This window comes from Mastomys coucha, unplaced genomic scaffold (assembly GCF_008632895.1).
Source record: "Mastomys coucha isolate ucsf_1 unplaced genomic scaffold, UCSF_Mcou_1 pScaffold1, whole genome shotgun sequence".
NCBI lineage: Eukaryota > Metazoa > Chordata > Mammalia > Rodentia > Muridae > Mastomys > Mastomys coucha.
The window spans coordinates 59299725-59317512 of NW_022196891.1; the positions used below are offsets into that span (position 1 = coordinate 59299725).

The 17788-nt window shown below is 33.7% G+C and overlaps 1 protein-coding gene across 10 annotated transcripts in view; it reads right to left on the reverse strand.

Moving 5' to 3' along the window:
- Suco (SUN domain containing ossification factor) overlaps positions 1-17788 on the reverse strand; it is a 56776-nt gene that overhangs the window by 22884 nt on the left and 16104 nt on the right. For 6 of the 10 annotated variants that reach the window (XR_004123186.1, XR_004123185.1, XM_031387040.1 and 3 more), the window contains exons 5-15: positions 16469-16606; positions 15932-16082; positions 13364-13487; positions 12309-12445; positions 11750-11817; positions 8454-8561; positions 6989-7094; positions 5330-5350; positions 5071-5126; positions 4512-4603; positions 3479-3544 (exon numbers count right to left, since the gene is read on the reverse strand). Coding sequence is in view for 8 of the 10 variants with exons in the window: in XM_031387040.1 (XP_031242900.1) it covers positions 3479-3544; positions 4512-4603; positions 5071-5126; positions 5330-5350; positions 6989-7094; positions 8454-8561; positions 11750-11817; positions 12309-12445; positions 13364-13487; positions 15932-16082; positions 16469-16606 (1067 nt within the window). In the remaining 2 variants the exon portion in view is untranslated. The remainder of the gene's footprint in view (positions 1-3478; positions 3545-4511; positions 4604-5070; positions 5127-5329; positions 5351-6988; positions 7095-8453; positions 8562-11749; positions 11818-12308; positions 12446-13363; positions 13488-15931; positions 16083-16468; positions 16607-17788) is intronic. The other 4 variants (XM_031387065.1, XM_031387057.1, XM_031387083.1 and 1 more) reach the window with 3 other exon arrangements.

Genomic DNA, 17788 nt, shown 5'->3' on the forward strand with positions numbered 1-17788 from the left:
CATTGTAAGAAGACACAATATTCTATATCTTAAAAACCTACTTGCCATCATTTTAGGTGATAATTTGGTAACAAAAGCAAAATTTGGAAGATTTCTATTTTCTCAGTTCATTTAATGAAAAGAAAAAAATTTCCTTAAGTTCATAGAACATTTTTTTTCTTTTTGGTCTTTTGAGACAAAGCAACTTTGTGAACCATCTATTCTGACTGTTCTACATTCACAGTCAAATGTGGGTCAGCTTATCATCACAGCCACTAAAATCCAAATGGGTAAAGTAGTAATGTCAAACACAGCTCCACACTGGATTAAATATTCCCTCATTTCTCTGAGTGGAGAAAGTTACTCATCTCACATTATTCCTTTGGAATGAAAGACTCCTAGGGACAAAACATCTTTATGTTACGGTTGAGTCTTTTAATGAACCAATGGCACTTTGTCTAGGACGCAGAGATGGAGCTTTGTCTATGTTTCAATATACCAAGACAAACCAGCCAAAGTAGCACCCCTTCTACGTGCTCTCGGCTCCCTGGACAATCGTTTCTCCTTTCTACTTGTAGGACCACATACTACACATATATTATTTTTCTAAAAATATGTTGACTTTAAAACTGCATTGTCTTAAACATGTAACTAAGAGAAAAGACAAATTTAAAAGAATATCAAAGTAGATAGCCATCTGAAAAATCCACAAGACAAAATCCAAGTGAAGCAGAAGTGGTAGGGAGGATTCCTATTGATGAAAAAGATTTACGTTTTAGTTCATGAAGGAGAGCAGGAGTCAGAAGACCCAACAGGTATGCACACATGCTGCTGTAGGACAGCTGTATCTCCTTTGGTGATAGTTAAATTACATAGGAACAAACATGTCTAGGTATAGGGCATGTACGCATGTATGTATGTATATATTGTGTTGATATATACTTCCTGTGAATACTAACTATAGGTTAAGCTGTAAAACTCTTAAAAAAAAAAAACTACTCTAAAAACTTACATAACTCTAATGCCTGACATGAATGCCAAATACTCCAAAATATACTTTTTGAGCACTAACAGTTCTACAAGTAGAAAATTTTAAATATTACCTCATAGGATAGATCACAAGTCAAAATTCAGGCAGGCACACTAAAAATACTGTATATAATTATCTTCAAGCATACAAAGTCAATAAGTAAAAAATAAAATTAAATAAAAAAAATACCTTTGAACTATGTGTATAAATTATGAAACAAGAGAATTTCATGTTTAAACTTATAGCTCATCCTCAAGATGCCTCATTGTGCATATGCAACTATTCTGAAATACAAACTGTCAAATATTTCTGGCTCCAAGAATATCAATTAAGAGATAACTAAATATATTCCCAATAGAAAAAAGAAAAAGTTTTTACTAAGATTAAAATTACAAAATTGTTTTGTAGAGACTATGCACACAATTTTTAAAAAGGAAAAGTTTGTGTTAGTACATACCTCTAATCACAACGCTTAGGAAGTAGAGGTAAGAGGATGACAAGTCTGAAGCTACCTGGCCTACACAGATGTTTCAAACATCTATAAAGTGGAACAGAACAAACAGTACAGTAACAGAGTGCTTGCCTAGCATGTGAAAAGCCCTAGATTTGCTTTCCAAAATGCTGGTCTCCAAAGGAGCTCAATCTCAAGCTTACTTTGAACTGCCAAACTTGGACATTCTACGGTCGGTATTTAGACTTACTCTACACATGTACACATTCCTTACACTATCAGTTATCCTATCTTAGACAATGTGGCTAAGTCGGGTTCAAAAGCAACCACTAGTTTTTCAGAAGACTATAAAGGTCAGATCAGCAAGCTTCCTGACAGCACAGTAATGCTTCCCTCTCACCAACTCTTGCCTTGAAAAATTAAGAGGTGTATCAATGAGTAAGTAAATAAATAAATGGGAAAAAACATGTATTATAAAAGAAGTGTATGTATTTCAAAATCTTTTCTATACTATAAAGCAAGTAACATCTCCCTGTCCCCATCATTTCCTATGCAAATTATTTCAATATGCAGAACACTCAAATGGATTGCCCATCAAAACCCATAAAAGAAAAAGAGAAGAAAAATGTTAACAAGAAACACATTTCTCAAAGAGAAAGACAAAAAAAAAAAAAAATTGGACCAGAGCAATCCTCTGTCTGTATTGTACAACAGTATACGGTTAGAGCAAAGACTACAAGTAGGGAAATGTCCTACACGGACTATAATTATGCTTTAATGGCATCTATGAACTAATCCCATAGGAAGAAAAAATAAAATGCAGATTATTAGTAGGACTTTCCCTTAAAAAAAGAAAAAGGTATTTCCTTAGAACTAGCTAAACATCATTAAGAATAATGATTATCATATAACAGATAAAAATATATACTTTAGAAAATGACAGCAAAATCCAGATATATAATATACAATCTCATTTTTTCACCACAGCACTATTTTTATATAAGCAATAAATATAACAATGGGTCCTAATTGAAAGCAGTTGTTCAAATTTAAAAAGCCAAAAATTAGCAACAGGAGATTGGGTTGTAGCTGAGTGCTACAGTGCTCTCCTTATATATGGAAGAAAACAAAGTCAGTGAATATAAATGAAGTATAATGAACTAATAAGAAATGAACATTACATAACAGATTTTCCTCTAGCAGTTATTTTTAACCCTTTTATTCTCATCCCTAGGAGGCTGCTAAAATTTATAATCCTCCATGGAAAAGAAAAGAGATGGAGAAAAGAGACAATAAAAAGAAAGTGACTCAACTAAACATATATGTGCATATATGTGTGTGTGTGTATATATATATATATACACACACACACATATATACACACACATACATACATACATGGTGACAGACAATTTATGACCTCTAGTTATTCAGTTATTAATCTCTAAATATAAAGAAAACACTTAGTTAATTTTGTATTAACAGAAAAATAATGTTCCAGTTGAGGAGTATTTTTCTGGATTAACAGAAAAATAATGTTCCAGTTGGGGAGTACTTTTACCTTTAGCCAGCCTACCCCTATATTCACTCTAGTTTGGAAGAGCAACAAACTAAACCACTTTTTCATTGACAACAGTGTATTGTATTGGTACTGTTATTGGTGCACTTGGGAAACAGCTTTGATATTTGACCACTAAACAGGCATGTGCAGATTACCAAGCCTTCATTCACAACGAGTTTACTTGTGATGCTTCCTTAATTTTTCCAAGAAACTCATAGGCCTATCTTTACTGCAAAGAGGTTACACTGTAACAAATCGGATTCCATCCCATGCTTACATTTAAATTCCTCCTCTTAACCAATTGTGTTCCACTTCCATATAAGTACCTTTCAAAACTAACACAGGTCAATATTGGGAGTATAAATATCCTAAACTATACTATAACAAATAGCCTGTCAGAAAGAAAGCAAGAGACTGAGACTTTAGTGGTATAAATAGGAAACCCCCAAATACTCACTTGTAGCAGAACCAAGAAGATTTTTTGAAGATTTATCCTCCACAGTATTATAATCCAGGGGATAATCTGTTTTAAGAGAAGAAAAAAAAAATCTTTGATGAAAACTATTTCCAATAACAGCATTTAAAAGTTCCTGTATTTTGTCAGTCAACTAACATATAAACATTATATAGTAAATATTAACTATAAACCTAAAACATGTTTACATAAAGAGGTTCAGAGGCCTTACAGATGTAAATCAAGGATAATATATTAATGCTAACCAAAAATATTAAACTATATATTTTCCCAAACTTTAGCAAATATCTTTGTAATTTTGGTAGGAAAATGACAAAAAACAAAAATCAAAAAACAAAAACAATTTTAATTCTTAAAGTTATGGTTTATACCATTTTGATCAAATAAAGAAGCCAGCATAAAACTTTCCCTCTCCCTTCTGACTCAAAGGAGCTTTTAAAAGACTTAGGTCTTCATGTGCTTGCTTCCAAGGCTCAAGGCAAATCAATAGAATCAATATTTTCTTCTATTGTTTCAGTATGAGTTTAACAGATTCTTGGACCCAGAATTGGGATATACTCATAATTTATAGCCCTGGTATAACAAAAGGTTCAAGTTACAAAGAACTTACAAACAGGATTGGGAAACAATTAAAGTTACAAAGCACTCACATAGAAAATACATTTTTTAAATTTTATTTTTTAAATTAATTTATTTTTTTACACAGCATGTTTTATCTCCCTCCACCTACCAGATCCACCCTCCGACTGTTCCACATTCCATACCTTCTCCCCACCCCCGTCTCCACGTGGATATCCCCACACCCAACCCCACCTGACCTCTAAACTCCCTGGGGCCTCCAGTCTCTTGAGGGTTAGGTGCATCATCTCTGAATGAACACTGACCCAGCAGTTCTCTACTGTGTTGGGGGCCCTCATTTTTAAAACAGGTTAAACCATCTATTCATTACTATTAGATTACCAAAAAAAAAAAAAAAAAAAAAAATTCTGATAGTCACCTGTTTAAAATCACTTACCATAGTCTTCATCAAATAGTTCCTGACGTTCTGACTGATACTGGGAGTCAGCAATTTCTTCATATTCTTCCACCATGCTAGTACCGAAAACCCTAGTAAGAATTTCATTACAGGTTTTCATTAAAATACAAGTTACTAAGGCTCATCTCTTCACAATACATGAACAAAAATGTCACATTCATCGGGGTAATGTTTTATGGGCCACTAGCTTTTACCCTTCAAAATAATATTTCTTACATCTATTCATTCACTACTTCCATAAATATAATTAACTTAAAGCATTTAGAAATATAATGACCAACTTCCTACCAATCTGTGCTTCTATGTATTATCAACACAATAAAACAGAAAGTAAGCTAACAAGAACATATAAAAGATTTATGTTTCAGACTATCTTGACAGTTTTTCAAAACACATTCAAATTGGAGACTGAATGAATACTTTACATTTCCACAGCACTAACTTCACATGAGAGAAAATTCTCTCTTCATTTTAAAAACATTAAGGTTTTCTATATCCCTTGTGAGATAAACAGCAGGAAATATTTGTTTTGTATTACCTTATTAGGCTTAAAGGACAAAAGTGCTCTGATCCAAAATGTGATATCAGCTCCACCTGAAAAACAGAAGAGCAGGAACTGGAAGCCGGCAGGGCACCATAAGGTTAACACCCTCAGTTTCCTCAGTAAAGCATTTCTAAAAACACATTCGTTGCCCCCAAAATCAATACTTAAAAAGCGTTGGAACTGTTTTTATCTTTGTAATGCATTAATATACCATGGTCTGTTATTCAATATTGCAAAAGAGAAGGTTGCTAACCTTTATGTACTTGATGAACATCTGAAGCAGGAGGAAGGAAAAGAAAAAGGAATCAGTTGCAAAGTCTGGATCACATGCCATAAGTAACAAGTATCTGCAACCCACATGTATGAAGTGTAGAAGCAACACGCAGTGACAGGTAAGATTGTAGTACTCCTAATTCTTGGCAGATCCAAAAAAACCATAATTTCCTTTTTTTACCATAACTGAAAAGCACAATCTAAATACATGTAATAGATTAGCTTTAAGCTAATAAAGTGGAATAATCTTTAAGTGCACTGTTATCGTTTTCCATTTGTTAAATTAAAAAGGATTCTAAACCGACGGTTTCTAGAAACCATGTCTTGTGTTAAATATTACAGCCATGTATACAGATAAATGTATATATTAATAAACAAATTAATTTATTAAGTTTTTCTGGTGGTTTTAAAATATTGTATCCAATGTGTTTCAGGGAAGGCATAAGTTCTGGTATTCTTTCATTTCATATATAACTAATACAACTGAAAGATGCTTTACTTACAAAACACAAGTTTTAAAAAGTAATTTGTGTATTTGTATTTAGTTACTTTAGATGACCAGATACCCAGGTAAGAATTTTGTGTGCATATATAGCATTCATTAGTACAAGCAAGTGATTTTTAGACATGTCTCTACTAAATGAAGAAGTTCATAAACATTCTATGGTTTCTCTCCATAAAGCAAACAAGCAGGGAGTTTTACACAGCATTTTTACACTGAGAATGTCAACTGCATTTTCAATATAGAATCTAGCACTTTCATATTGAAATTAGGAATACTACAAGTTTACCCATTTGTAGAAATCAATTTAATTCATGCTTTAAAAAGAGAGAGTAAAATCCCAGAAGACAAAATCAAGTAGCTCCAAGTTATTACAACTTAAAGAAAGCACAGACATAAGAAGTTCTGCAATTCCAGAAGGTCTTATTATTAACAGCACGGTAATTTAAGATGTGTCCATTATTGTCTACTAAAGAAATAAGTTTCAGGAAAGAGACACAGAAACTTCCATAGATTATTTAAATTCAAGTAACAGTTGGCGAAGTAAGCAACGGGAATATTTAAAGTATCTAAAGTTTTTTCTGAAACTGCTAAATAGGCATAATGTTTCGTTTAATTATAAAAAGGGAAAGCCTATGTAAAAAGATACTAAAAATGAATCAATAATCTAGAAACAAGATTTTAACGAATTAAAAAAAATCAGACCTACTTAAAAGATTCCAATGGCAGAAATGTTTTAAGTTTCAAAATAGAACACAAAAGCAGGAGGATGACAATTTACATGTCTGAACCATGCTCAGCATGGTGCTGTATGACTTCACTTCACAGAGGCAGCAGGACCTGGAGAATTAGGCCACGGCCACGGTGGGCTACATGAGACTCTGCCTCAAAAAAAAAAAAAAAGCAAAACTCAAAAACAAAACTTGTAACTTGGCATTTATTAAAATAAATAGTTTGATCTATATTATCAATACAAAAATTCCATAATAGCAGCTGTCTATAAAGTAAAATAGACTAGTAAGAAGTATTTAATTAGTGTTATGCTAGGACTCTTCGTTCCTCTGATTCCTAAGTGAGCAGGGTGGATAACTAGAATAGTTTCATTACAGAACATAGTCCTATATGTATAAAGGTTACCTTCACATATTTTGCATACATCTGCTCATCCAGGGGGAAACTTTGGACATTCCGCTCATCTCTACCATGGAAAGTACCCAGCTTAATCCATTTATTTGTTGGATATCTAGAAATGTAAAAATAAATTTATCATATAGTTTTTCTTCCCATTTAAGTAAGATAGGCCTTGAGTTCTACTTCACTGGGAAAGAGTTACTTGAAAAATCACATTAACAAACAGAAGACGGGGAAAGAGAAAAGCAGGAGCAAGGCAGCTTCAAGGGTTTAGAGAACAACAGTAACCACGAGGCACCAGGAGAGAGACGAAGAAACTGTTACCCGCAAGCAGTGACACAAGCAGTGATGGGACTGTGAAAAGGCATGAATACAGTACTAGTAGAAAGTAGGTTAGAAAACACATTACTGTATTTAAATAGACATTTTCCATAGCTAATTCCTTTGAAAGGAAATCTAAGATTCAAACTCTAAACCTGCTATTGTTTGTAACACTTAAAGAGCCCAAATTAATGAATTATCTCTTCTCATCTTTAAAAAACATGCGTACTTTAATTTTCAGTACCATCTAACATGTACAATACTGGGGGATATTCTGGAAAAACAGGTTAATATCAAAATGGAATTCTCAACACATTTTGAGAACTGGTTTCAAAAGCCATACAGATATGAGGATGACTCTTGAGGGAGAGGAAGACCACTGAAAGACCACTAGAACTGCCATCAATTGACAGCAGCACAGGGGAGTCACAGCATCCTCTGGGGAACACTAAACAGCATCCTGTAGGGCACACTAATATACAAATAAACACCTCCATTGTGGTATAAAATTAAATTGTAATTATAATTGCTATGCTTTAGGACAAAATATTCTCAGGATATAAGAAATAAAAAGACTCATTTTAGTGGAATAAAAATTATACAGGAAAAGCTGAAAAGAATATATATTAAAATGCTAAGAATAGTAAATTTAGGGTTGCCAAGAACAGAATATAGTTCTCTTTCTGACTTCTTAGATTTTCACTTCTTCCATAATCACGCAAGTAAAACATTTTAAAAACACTTCACCAAAAACATACATTGTGAAATAAAATGAAGCACTGACATATATATGCACATTTTTAATACATTTAAAAGAACTGTCTGAATGCAACAAGCATAATGATTAAAATAACTGCGAAGTCACATAGTTCTAGATTGGAATCTTGTTTCTCCCAAATAATAAAACACTATGTGGCTTCCGTGACCTAATCCTGTGTCTTCAGTTTATAAGAGAATAACACAGCGCAGTTGTGATGTTTAAGTATTACAAGAGCTAAAATACATGATTAACAAGAGCCCATAATTCAAATGTTATCATAAACTGCTATTAAAGACTAAAACAATAGAAGACAACAGATTTGCATGTGAGCTTAATTTTTACTCTGAAATTCTATCATGTGCTTTATAGAAAACAGTTTTAAAAATTTACCTGTCACTGATAGAAACCAGAAAGTCTTTGGGAGTGGAAGAAAATAATTCATAATTTGCAATATCAAATTGTTTTACTTGAATTGGCTCACAAAGTTCAATAACAAACCTTCAAAAAGAAAATAAGACAATTATTTACATAAACCAACCAAAGCAGTTCAAATTAAAACATCTGTATAATCTGTAGACATCCACAAGTTAGTAAAATATAACAAAGGAGTAGTGTTTGCACTCTAACCCATCCACTGACAAACACCTTCATCAGGACAAGCATTAGCTAGTGAGAAGAAAGGAACATTGACGTTTGCTCTAATGATATTCTTTTCTCTTAATGATACCTTTCTTTTCTTAATGAAATTATTTTACTAAAAACATCCTGTGATGGTATATACTGACAAGAATTTTTATACATAGCTACTATGAAAATATCTCTTTAAAATTATCTGATGGCAACAACTGTCCCAAATGTCCACCCTTGAATTAACATTTTGCAAAGGTTACTAAGAAAAAGTGAAAATGTCAATTTATACATTCAGCCAAAAGGATTAAAAATTGTCTTTCCAGACAATAAAGCAACTAATGTCCATTAAGATTAAGGGCCATGGTTCAATTCCTATCACTTAAAGACATAAATAGACAGATAGACAGACAAAATTATGTGCAAGCTTTACTGATGGTAAGATGTCACATTATGACCACTTAGGAAAAAAATATCACAATAATAGTATGTTTCCACAGACACAAAGCACTGCATATAGCATTACATTTATGAAAAAAGAAACTCACGGATAGCACTCCAATATGTTTTAAATACTTTTTCATCAAATGTAATTTAATTTTCCTTCATTCAGTGTGCACGTGTGCGGCAGTTCAAGGCCAACTTGCAGGAAGAAGAGTTAAGTTTCTCTCCCCTTTCACCACGCTGGCCCCTGAGTCTGAACTCAGGTTATCATATTTGACAAGTGCTTTCTTGACATGCTGAGTGATATTGCCAGAGCCGAATGAAATCAAAGACATTAAAATTAATGTCTAATTTTGGAGAAAAATAGAACTAAGTTCCAGGAGAAGGTAAAACAACCAAATTGGCTTCAGAGAAAGGTGAAGAAGAGAGCCAAGTAACATTTAGCAAATGCTTATTACTCTGGCTCAAATGCTTATTACTTCATTAGACAGTTACATCTGTCCTCACATCAAACTGCATAGGATATTGACTCTACAGAATCACTTAACAGATACTGAGTATTCCACATTTTTTTCTTCTCTTAGTAACAGAACCTCCTAAGCTGTAGCTAGAGTATGGCTTTCTATCACCGATTTTATGTTTTATGGTTTTAGATAATGGGTTGTGACCACAACTATCAACTATAACTTTCAAGTTAACTCCAGTTCCGGGGGGATCGAATGCCTCTTCTGGCCTTACTTAGGACACTAGCACATATGTGGTACAAAGACATACATGCAGGCAAAACACCCCTACGACATCAAAAACTTAAAAATAATAATAAAGGTGTAAAGTTAGCAGCACCATCTTTAAAATACATGAGTTGAAAATGTCATTCTTTTATTTGACAATTTTCAAGGACAAAAGTGCATGAAAAGGAACTTTGTAATAAAGATTTTTAAGATAAGAAACAGTGAATTACTGAATAAAACATTACCCCAACAGGAAAACCAGCAAGTAGAGAATGAATTCTTCCTACACACAATGTAAGGAAAAATTCCAGAGATACCAAAATCAAGTTAAAAGTTTTATTAAGACACTATAAAGAAATTAGTGGATGGCTTAGTTAGTAAAGTGCTTGTAACACAAACGTGTATATAAGCCGACATATATGTATGTTTGTCTGTTTCCCAGAGTCCAAAGTGGAGTTACAGATGGTTGTGAGCAGTCATGTAGGTGCTGGAAACCAAACCTGGGTCTTCTGAAAATACAGTTAAGCACTCCTAACCTCTGAGCTAGCTCTCCAGTTCCCTCAACTGGCTTTTAAACTAACTTTTGAACAATAAAATAGTGTAATAAAAGTATATTAAGCCCCCATTAATTGTTCCTATGTCTATAATATTCATTAAAAGACTTATAAAGCAGTGAAGCCAAAATAACAGAGTATTTCTTAGATGTCTTTCTCTTCTACAATTTCCACCTCGTTCCTCTGCTTCAACTGCATTTACTTGTAGAGGCCTCTCTTTGAAGACAAGCTTTCTTGAAACGCTAATGAGATAATGCCACATCTTTATAAATGCTAGCCTAGCTGTCTTTAAACAAAACTATAATACTGTAAAACTGGAGAATGCTCAGTGAGAAAGTGCTTGCTAGGCAAGTTTGAGGACAACTATTTAGATGGCCAGCACCAAGTGAAAGCTGAGTGAGTGTAACAGCTGCCAGGGATCCCAGGAACCCAGGAATTCCTGGAGCAAGCCAACTAACTAGACTGGTGGAATCAGCAAACTCTGGGTTCAGTTGAGAGACCTTGCCTCAGTATGGAAAGTGGAGAGTAATCAAAGAAGACACATCATGCCTCCATCCACACAAGCAAATATGTACTCCCACATACAGGCATATCATGCAAGTGTGTGTGTGTATGTGTGTGTGTGTGTGAGAGAGAGAGAGAGAGAGAGAGAGAGAGAAAGAAGGGTGGGGGAAGAGAGAGAGAGAGAGAGAGAGAGAGAGGGAGAAGCATACACGTTGTCAAGCTGAGTACCAAATGGTTTAACTGTAGCTAAGCAGCTAGAATAATGCTCCAGCCTCATCACCTCACTATTCTAAGCTGGGCGGTGGTGGCGCACGCCTTTAATCCTAGCACTTGGGAGGCAGAGGCAGGCAGATTTCTGAGTTCGAGGCCAGCCTGGTCTACAGAGTGAGTTCCAGGACAGGCAGGGCTACACAGAGAAACCTTGTCTCAAACAAACAAACAAACAAACAAACAAACCTCACTATTCTAACTGTACCTTCTTGTCACAACTAAACTGCTTCTACAAAGTCATCCAGAAGAAATATGGTCCTATTAATACATGGTGACTCCATCATAAGCTACTTCCTATGTGTCCTTTAAAATTCAGCACAGAAATGACCTCTTCTAAGAACTCTCATTTATATCTAGCTCTTTGTAGACAACCCGTCCAACAGTACTTCTGACCAGACCTGTTCTCCTTAAAAGAAAAGGCATTTTGTTCTTAATTTGGGAGTAATATCAATATAGATCAATCATAAATGCTTATTAAATTACACAGATATATCAATCTTACCCCAATAAAGATGTTCACATATAAAATATACTTTGTCAAATTTTACTTACTTACCAAATTTTAGTGCTGCAAGGATTCAACATATAAAGGTCCATATTTTCTATAAGAATAGCAGATGTGCTCTATTTCAAGAGGCAAAAAATAAATAAATAAATAAATAAATAAATAAATAAATAAATAAATAAAAGAGTAGTTTAAAAATATTTCAATTCTAAAATTTTGTGGAATTCCTGTACTTTGACTTTTAAAATGCGTCTAAGACTACTTGTGGGGAAAAAAATAAACTAAATGGTTAAAATTTACCAGTTAAGGCTTTAGCATTAAATTAGCCTTATATCAATTTGTCCTTTTAAAACTTACAATATCATTATAAAGAAAAATAATTTTTCATGAGCTATTTTTAAAGCTGCATAGATATAAAATGATTTTTAAAGGTGTAATGTGATCAACTAATATAACAAAAGATTAACACTATAAAATATTTAAAAGCATAAGCTTGTATTAAGTTAAAAAATAATTCACATTGTAATAGTTACTGTCATACCAATGTCTGCTTTTAATAAAGTCACTACCTTATATTTTCTTAAAAAACAAAAACATATACTTTAAGTACCTTGGCTTCCGGATTAGCTGCCAAAATTTTGGCACCACATTCTACAGAGGCATAATTATTTCTATTTTTCTGGACCTTTTTGGTGGCATGTGAACCTCCATTAGAAGACGGATGCAACGACTGACCTGTAGACAGACCTTATTATAAACACATATATGCTAATTATTATTGAAAGTACATCCTCGACCCCTAGCAACACAACCATCTCAAAAGGTAACAGGCTACTTTCCAGAAAGGAACAGGCTTTAATTCCTAAAAATAAAGCTTTAAATACATGAGAAATCCAAGGCAGACATAGTGGCACATACTCATAATCCCAGCATTTGAGATGCCACGCAAAAAGGATTGCCATGAGTTTGAAGCCAGCCTGTATTCAGTTAGCAATCTATTGGCTCAAGGCCAATCAAAGTTACATAGATTCTATCTCAAAACTCAAAATGCTAGCCGGTGGTGGCGCACGCCTTTAATCCTAGCACTTGGGAGGCAGAGGCAGGCGGATTTCTGAGTTCTGAGTTCGAGGCCAGCCTGGTCTATGGAGTGAGCTCCAGGACAGCCAGGGCTACACAGAGAAACCCTGTCTCGAAAAAAAAAAAAACAACCTCAAAATGCTTTAAAAAATCTGGAATAAAAATTCACATTTCCTGAGGTACGTCTCCTAACAGAACATAAAGACTTCCCATGAGAATACAGCCTTGTTGGTTTTGTGTTTTATTCTTTCTACTTCTAACCCCAACATCAAGAATTCTTTCAGAATTATTATGCAAAAAGTTTAAAGCTTTCTGACTGAACTTTGCATGTCCAAGTTTTCCCCCATACACTGGGAGTGATATTATTACTCTTCTTTACTATCAGTAAATAATTTCTAACAATAGATTTTAATTAATATTAAAACTGTACACCACCAATAAATGGCAGTATAATCAGCAGCAATGTGGTAAATCTCTGATGAAGTTTTTAGAAATGTTATTTTATAATTAGAAAGAGAAACATATATTTAAACCACCCTCTCAAAAAAATTTTAAAAAAAAATTAAAAGAATCCCAATGCTTTCTTACTTTTTTCTTTTTCTACTTCCATAACTTTCTTTTTCCACTCATCAAACGTTGGTATATCTTCTGGATCTTTGGGGCTTGTGACAGATGTGGGGTCAGTTTCTCCTGGTTTTGTATAATCAGAGCTCTGAAAGAAATGCCCCCCATCAAAAAGAACAGATTTCAATCTTTAAAAAAAAAATTAATAATGAAGGTGAGCACAAATGTTTATTTTACACTAAATAAAAATTTAATTTTATAATACTATTTAAAATATTGATTTATTTAAAAATTCAAATTAACATAAAACTAACTTTAAGTACTACAAAATTGTATTAGTATTATAAACATAACTCTTTTAAAAAACAAAACAAACAGAATGCTAGATCTTAAATTAACTGACTACTCAATCGGGGGGCGGGAAGGAGAATACCTGCAGTATAAACCCTTAAAATAAATGTAAGATATACTTACTTATCAAAATTGTAATTTTAGATGTAGCATATTGCTTTTACAAAATCAGTAACAAGTATCATATGCATAAAAGTTTTAAAGTAGATATTTAAAATGTCATCTTAAAAGCCCCAAGACTTTATGCTTTAAAAGAATACAGAAATTGTGTTATATGCTAGCAAAAGAATTTACAAAAAAAAAATATGGATGTATGGAATGCACTTTTCAAACTTTGGTGCACTGGTTATATAAAATTTAAAAATAAAATGAAGAGAGTAAGCTGGATAAAACAAGCCTTGAGTACATTCAACAAATGAGTGAATGTAAAAAAATAACTGAAAATCAATAAGCAGCAAAGGAGTAGAAGTAATAAATTCAACAAAAAGAAAATGTAGTAATAAAATAAGCATGAAAAGCTATGAAAATCAGAGACCAATTTGATGGTGGTTATAGTGTGATAGTCTGGGCAAAGTGTTACATATCTAATGCATCATGGGGAATCTATCAGACTGCTGAAGGAGTCCTAAAACACAGTATTAGCAAGATGTACATACCCACTAATTCCACACTACGTGCAACGTCAGTAAAAATGTGTTTAACTACATAGTGCAGCACCACTTCTAATATAGGGAAGTCAGAAAAATGAATACTCCTCAAATAACTGTAATCAAGCACTAACAAGACAAATAAAAAGCTAAATGAAGGCATGAATGTCATCACAGACTGTTTCAAAGTCCTGAAATGAACATTTTTAAAATCACCAAATGCATGATAGCATTGTCTGAAGAGGAGCTGTAACTAGTGACACTATTTTTTTTCTTAAGCAGAATCTTACCTATTCATTTCATGGTTCAACTATTTGTACATTACAAAACAAAACACAAATTAATCTTTCAAATAATGGATGATGCAAAAATCTACTTGTATTAGAAAGCAAACTGGTTTACATGAACTTAACTGGGCAGAATTATTCTGAACTGGATACTCATGTGTTATTTCTGACAACCTTTTTGGGATATTAATTTGTTCAGGAAGTAATTACATTTTAATTAAAATTTCATTCTTCTACCTATTAGCACAGGCTCACAGTCTAAGGCTTTGGGTACTGTAGTTGGCTAATAGTTGAGAACAAGTAAATTTAAGACAGAGCTGGCTGCCGAGCTTCAATTCATATTGAGACTTAAAGAGCCCCAAAGGAGACGTGCTTTAATGTTTGCCTACTTTTACTGATGGCTGTGTTATCTGACAACTGAACTTTAACAGTGCTTGATCTGGTTCCTCTGGGAAAATTAAAATGAGTTCTTTTAAAATACCAGACTACGACTAGTACTAGGAAACCCAGACACACACAGATAGTCCTATGAATAGTATAAAGCTCTGTAATATAAGTTAGGAAGTTTAAGTGAAAATTCACTAAAAAGTACAGAATATCCCAAACTAAGAGAAATAAATAAAAAGGTGTGCTTGGCATTTTAAATTACTCTTTCATTCTATTTATTTTGCTTTCAAGTTGATGAAAAACATCTTTCACTTAGTTATTTCTTACCAGAGGAGGATCCTAAATTGCTGGGTAGTTCCTCTGGAATTTTTTTTACTGGGCTCTTCTATGAAGTTAAAGTAGATTTCAGAAAAAATAAAACAACTGCTTCACTATAATAAAGTCCATCTTTATTATAAGGATAGTTTCCAGACTATTCAGCATCCAGTTGTACCTTGCATGTAAGTAAAGAAACCAAAAATGTGCCCTTAAAATATTCTAGCTGAGCAGCATGTATTTGCTCTCACTGAATTAAATACTATTCTTCAATGCAATGGTTGTGGCATCTATGTAGATCGAAAACATTGCTTAAGCAGGATTTTACTTATATTGTCCCAAAGAGTTGATGGTGGGCAGAAAGTCAAGCAATTACATATAAAACCCAAGAGAATCCAATCCAGAACACCTTCATACATAAACACTAGTCAGAATATCATGCATGGGCGACTGCTTGCTATACATAGAGACACAGACTTCATCAGTTTTATGACTAATACCCTCAGTTTTATAAGAAATGTGTTTATAAGAATTTTTTTTTCAAAATCAAACTACTAAAGTATGTTACATAACAGAATACTAGCCAGCCAAAGTAACATACTAACCTCATTTTTTAAAGTATCTGAAGTATTCAATGCAGACTTTGGATCACCGCCATCTTGTTCACTCACTGAAACTTTTGATTCAAATTCTGACTTTGTTACTTTTTCTTTGCCATGTGAAGATGACACATTCTCTATATGCTGGCCAACAAGGCTATTTAATAGCAAAAGATATATTAAACATATTTTAGCTGGATATCAAGTTTTTATACAATTGTTATGATTACTACACACAAGGAACACCTAAACAGAAGCACAAAGAGATAAAATTCCAGTAATAAAAGTAGAATGAAGTTTGTACCAAACAACTTTTTTAAAAATTACAATGTGGTTATTATAGAATCTTATCACTAATCAGATGTGGTAATCAGTGCAGGCCTCTAATCCTAGCATTTGGAAAGCTGAGGCAGGATCCTTGTGATTGAGACAAGCCTGGGTTACCTATAAAGTTCCAGGTTAGCCTGGGTGGTCTACACAAAAAGACACTGTCATGATAAAAAAGCAAAAAGAAACACAGTTAAAAGAACTATTGATACCCACCTCTCCGGTGGACTGACAAAAGCAGGTTGTTCCACCAAAGCTTCTGCATTAGGAGCCTCCCCAGCATCACAGTCAGCTTCAGGCTGCTCTGCTTCACCTGGCTTGGCTATAGATAAAGTACCAGATTTTTCTACTTCACTAAATGAGGAAAGAAAAAAATGATAATCCAGTGATTTAATATATTAGTATATTAATAGACTTAATATGTTTAAATTCTAATAATGATGTTGAAACATAACCTAAGCCCAATAAAGAAGAATGTTTGAAGATCTACAGAATGTCAAGATTATTTTAAATAGGACAAAATACAAAATAGCACATGCTTTTAATCCCAGTACCTAAGAGGCCAAACAAGAGGACTGAGAGGTCAAGGCCAGCGTGAGCTATTTACTTTAAACCATGAACAATCAACTGTTGACTGATCTATGGGTATTCCTTCACCTAAAACACTACAGAATTTTATAACAAAATTTTAAATGAATATTCGGCCTGATAAAAATAAAAACTTTTTTTCTAAGTGTATCTCTAACATTTGATTTCTGCTGCTGTTGAATCTAATATTGTTGGAATCAGCAAAATCTACCAATTATTTCAAGCTATTTCAGTGAAGCTTTACCATACTTTTACAATTTTACTATTACAAATGTGCCAATATTTCAATATTTTACTTTCCTTATAATTTTCCAATCAATAATTTTTTTTATTTTTTATTATTTTTTATTTTTATTTTTTGGTTTTTCCGAGACAGGGTTTCTCTGGCTGTCCTGGAATTCACTCTGTAGACCAGGCTGGCCTCGAACTCAGAAATCCGCCTGCCTCCCAAGTGCTGGGATTATAGGTGTACGCCACCACCGCCTGGCTCAATCAATAATTTTTTAATTTTACTTTTTCACTTATTCACTTTACATCCCACTCACTGCCCCATTCCCAGTAACTCCCTCCCACAATCTTTTCCTCTTCCTCCTTCCCACTTCTCCTCTGAATGGAGGGTGGGGGGGGGGGTGTTCCCTTGGTATCCTCCCCCAACCTGGCACTTCAAGTCTCTGCAAAGCTAGGTACTTCTCCTCTCCTGCTGAGACCAGACAAGGCAGCCCAGCTAGTAGAACATATTCCATGTATAGGCAACAGCTTTTAGGATAGCCCCCGCTCTAGTTTTTCAGGCTTTTTTTTTTAATTTAATTTTTTTCCAATCAATAAGTTTTAATAAAATGGGAGAATAAGAACATACTGCTCAGATAAGTAGTATTCTGATTTTAGTTTCTGAAACACTATCTAGACTTTCTTCAACATGCTTTCTGTTCCCTTTTCCTTTTTTTTTTT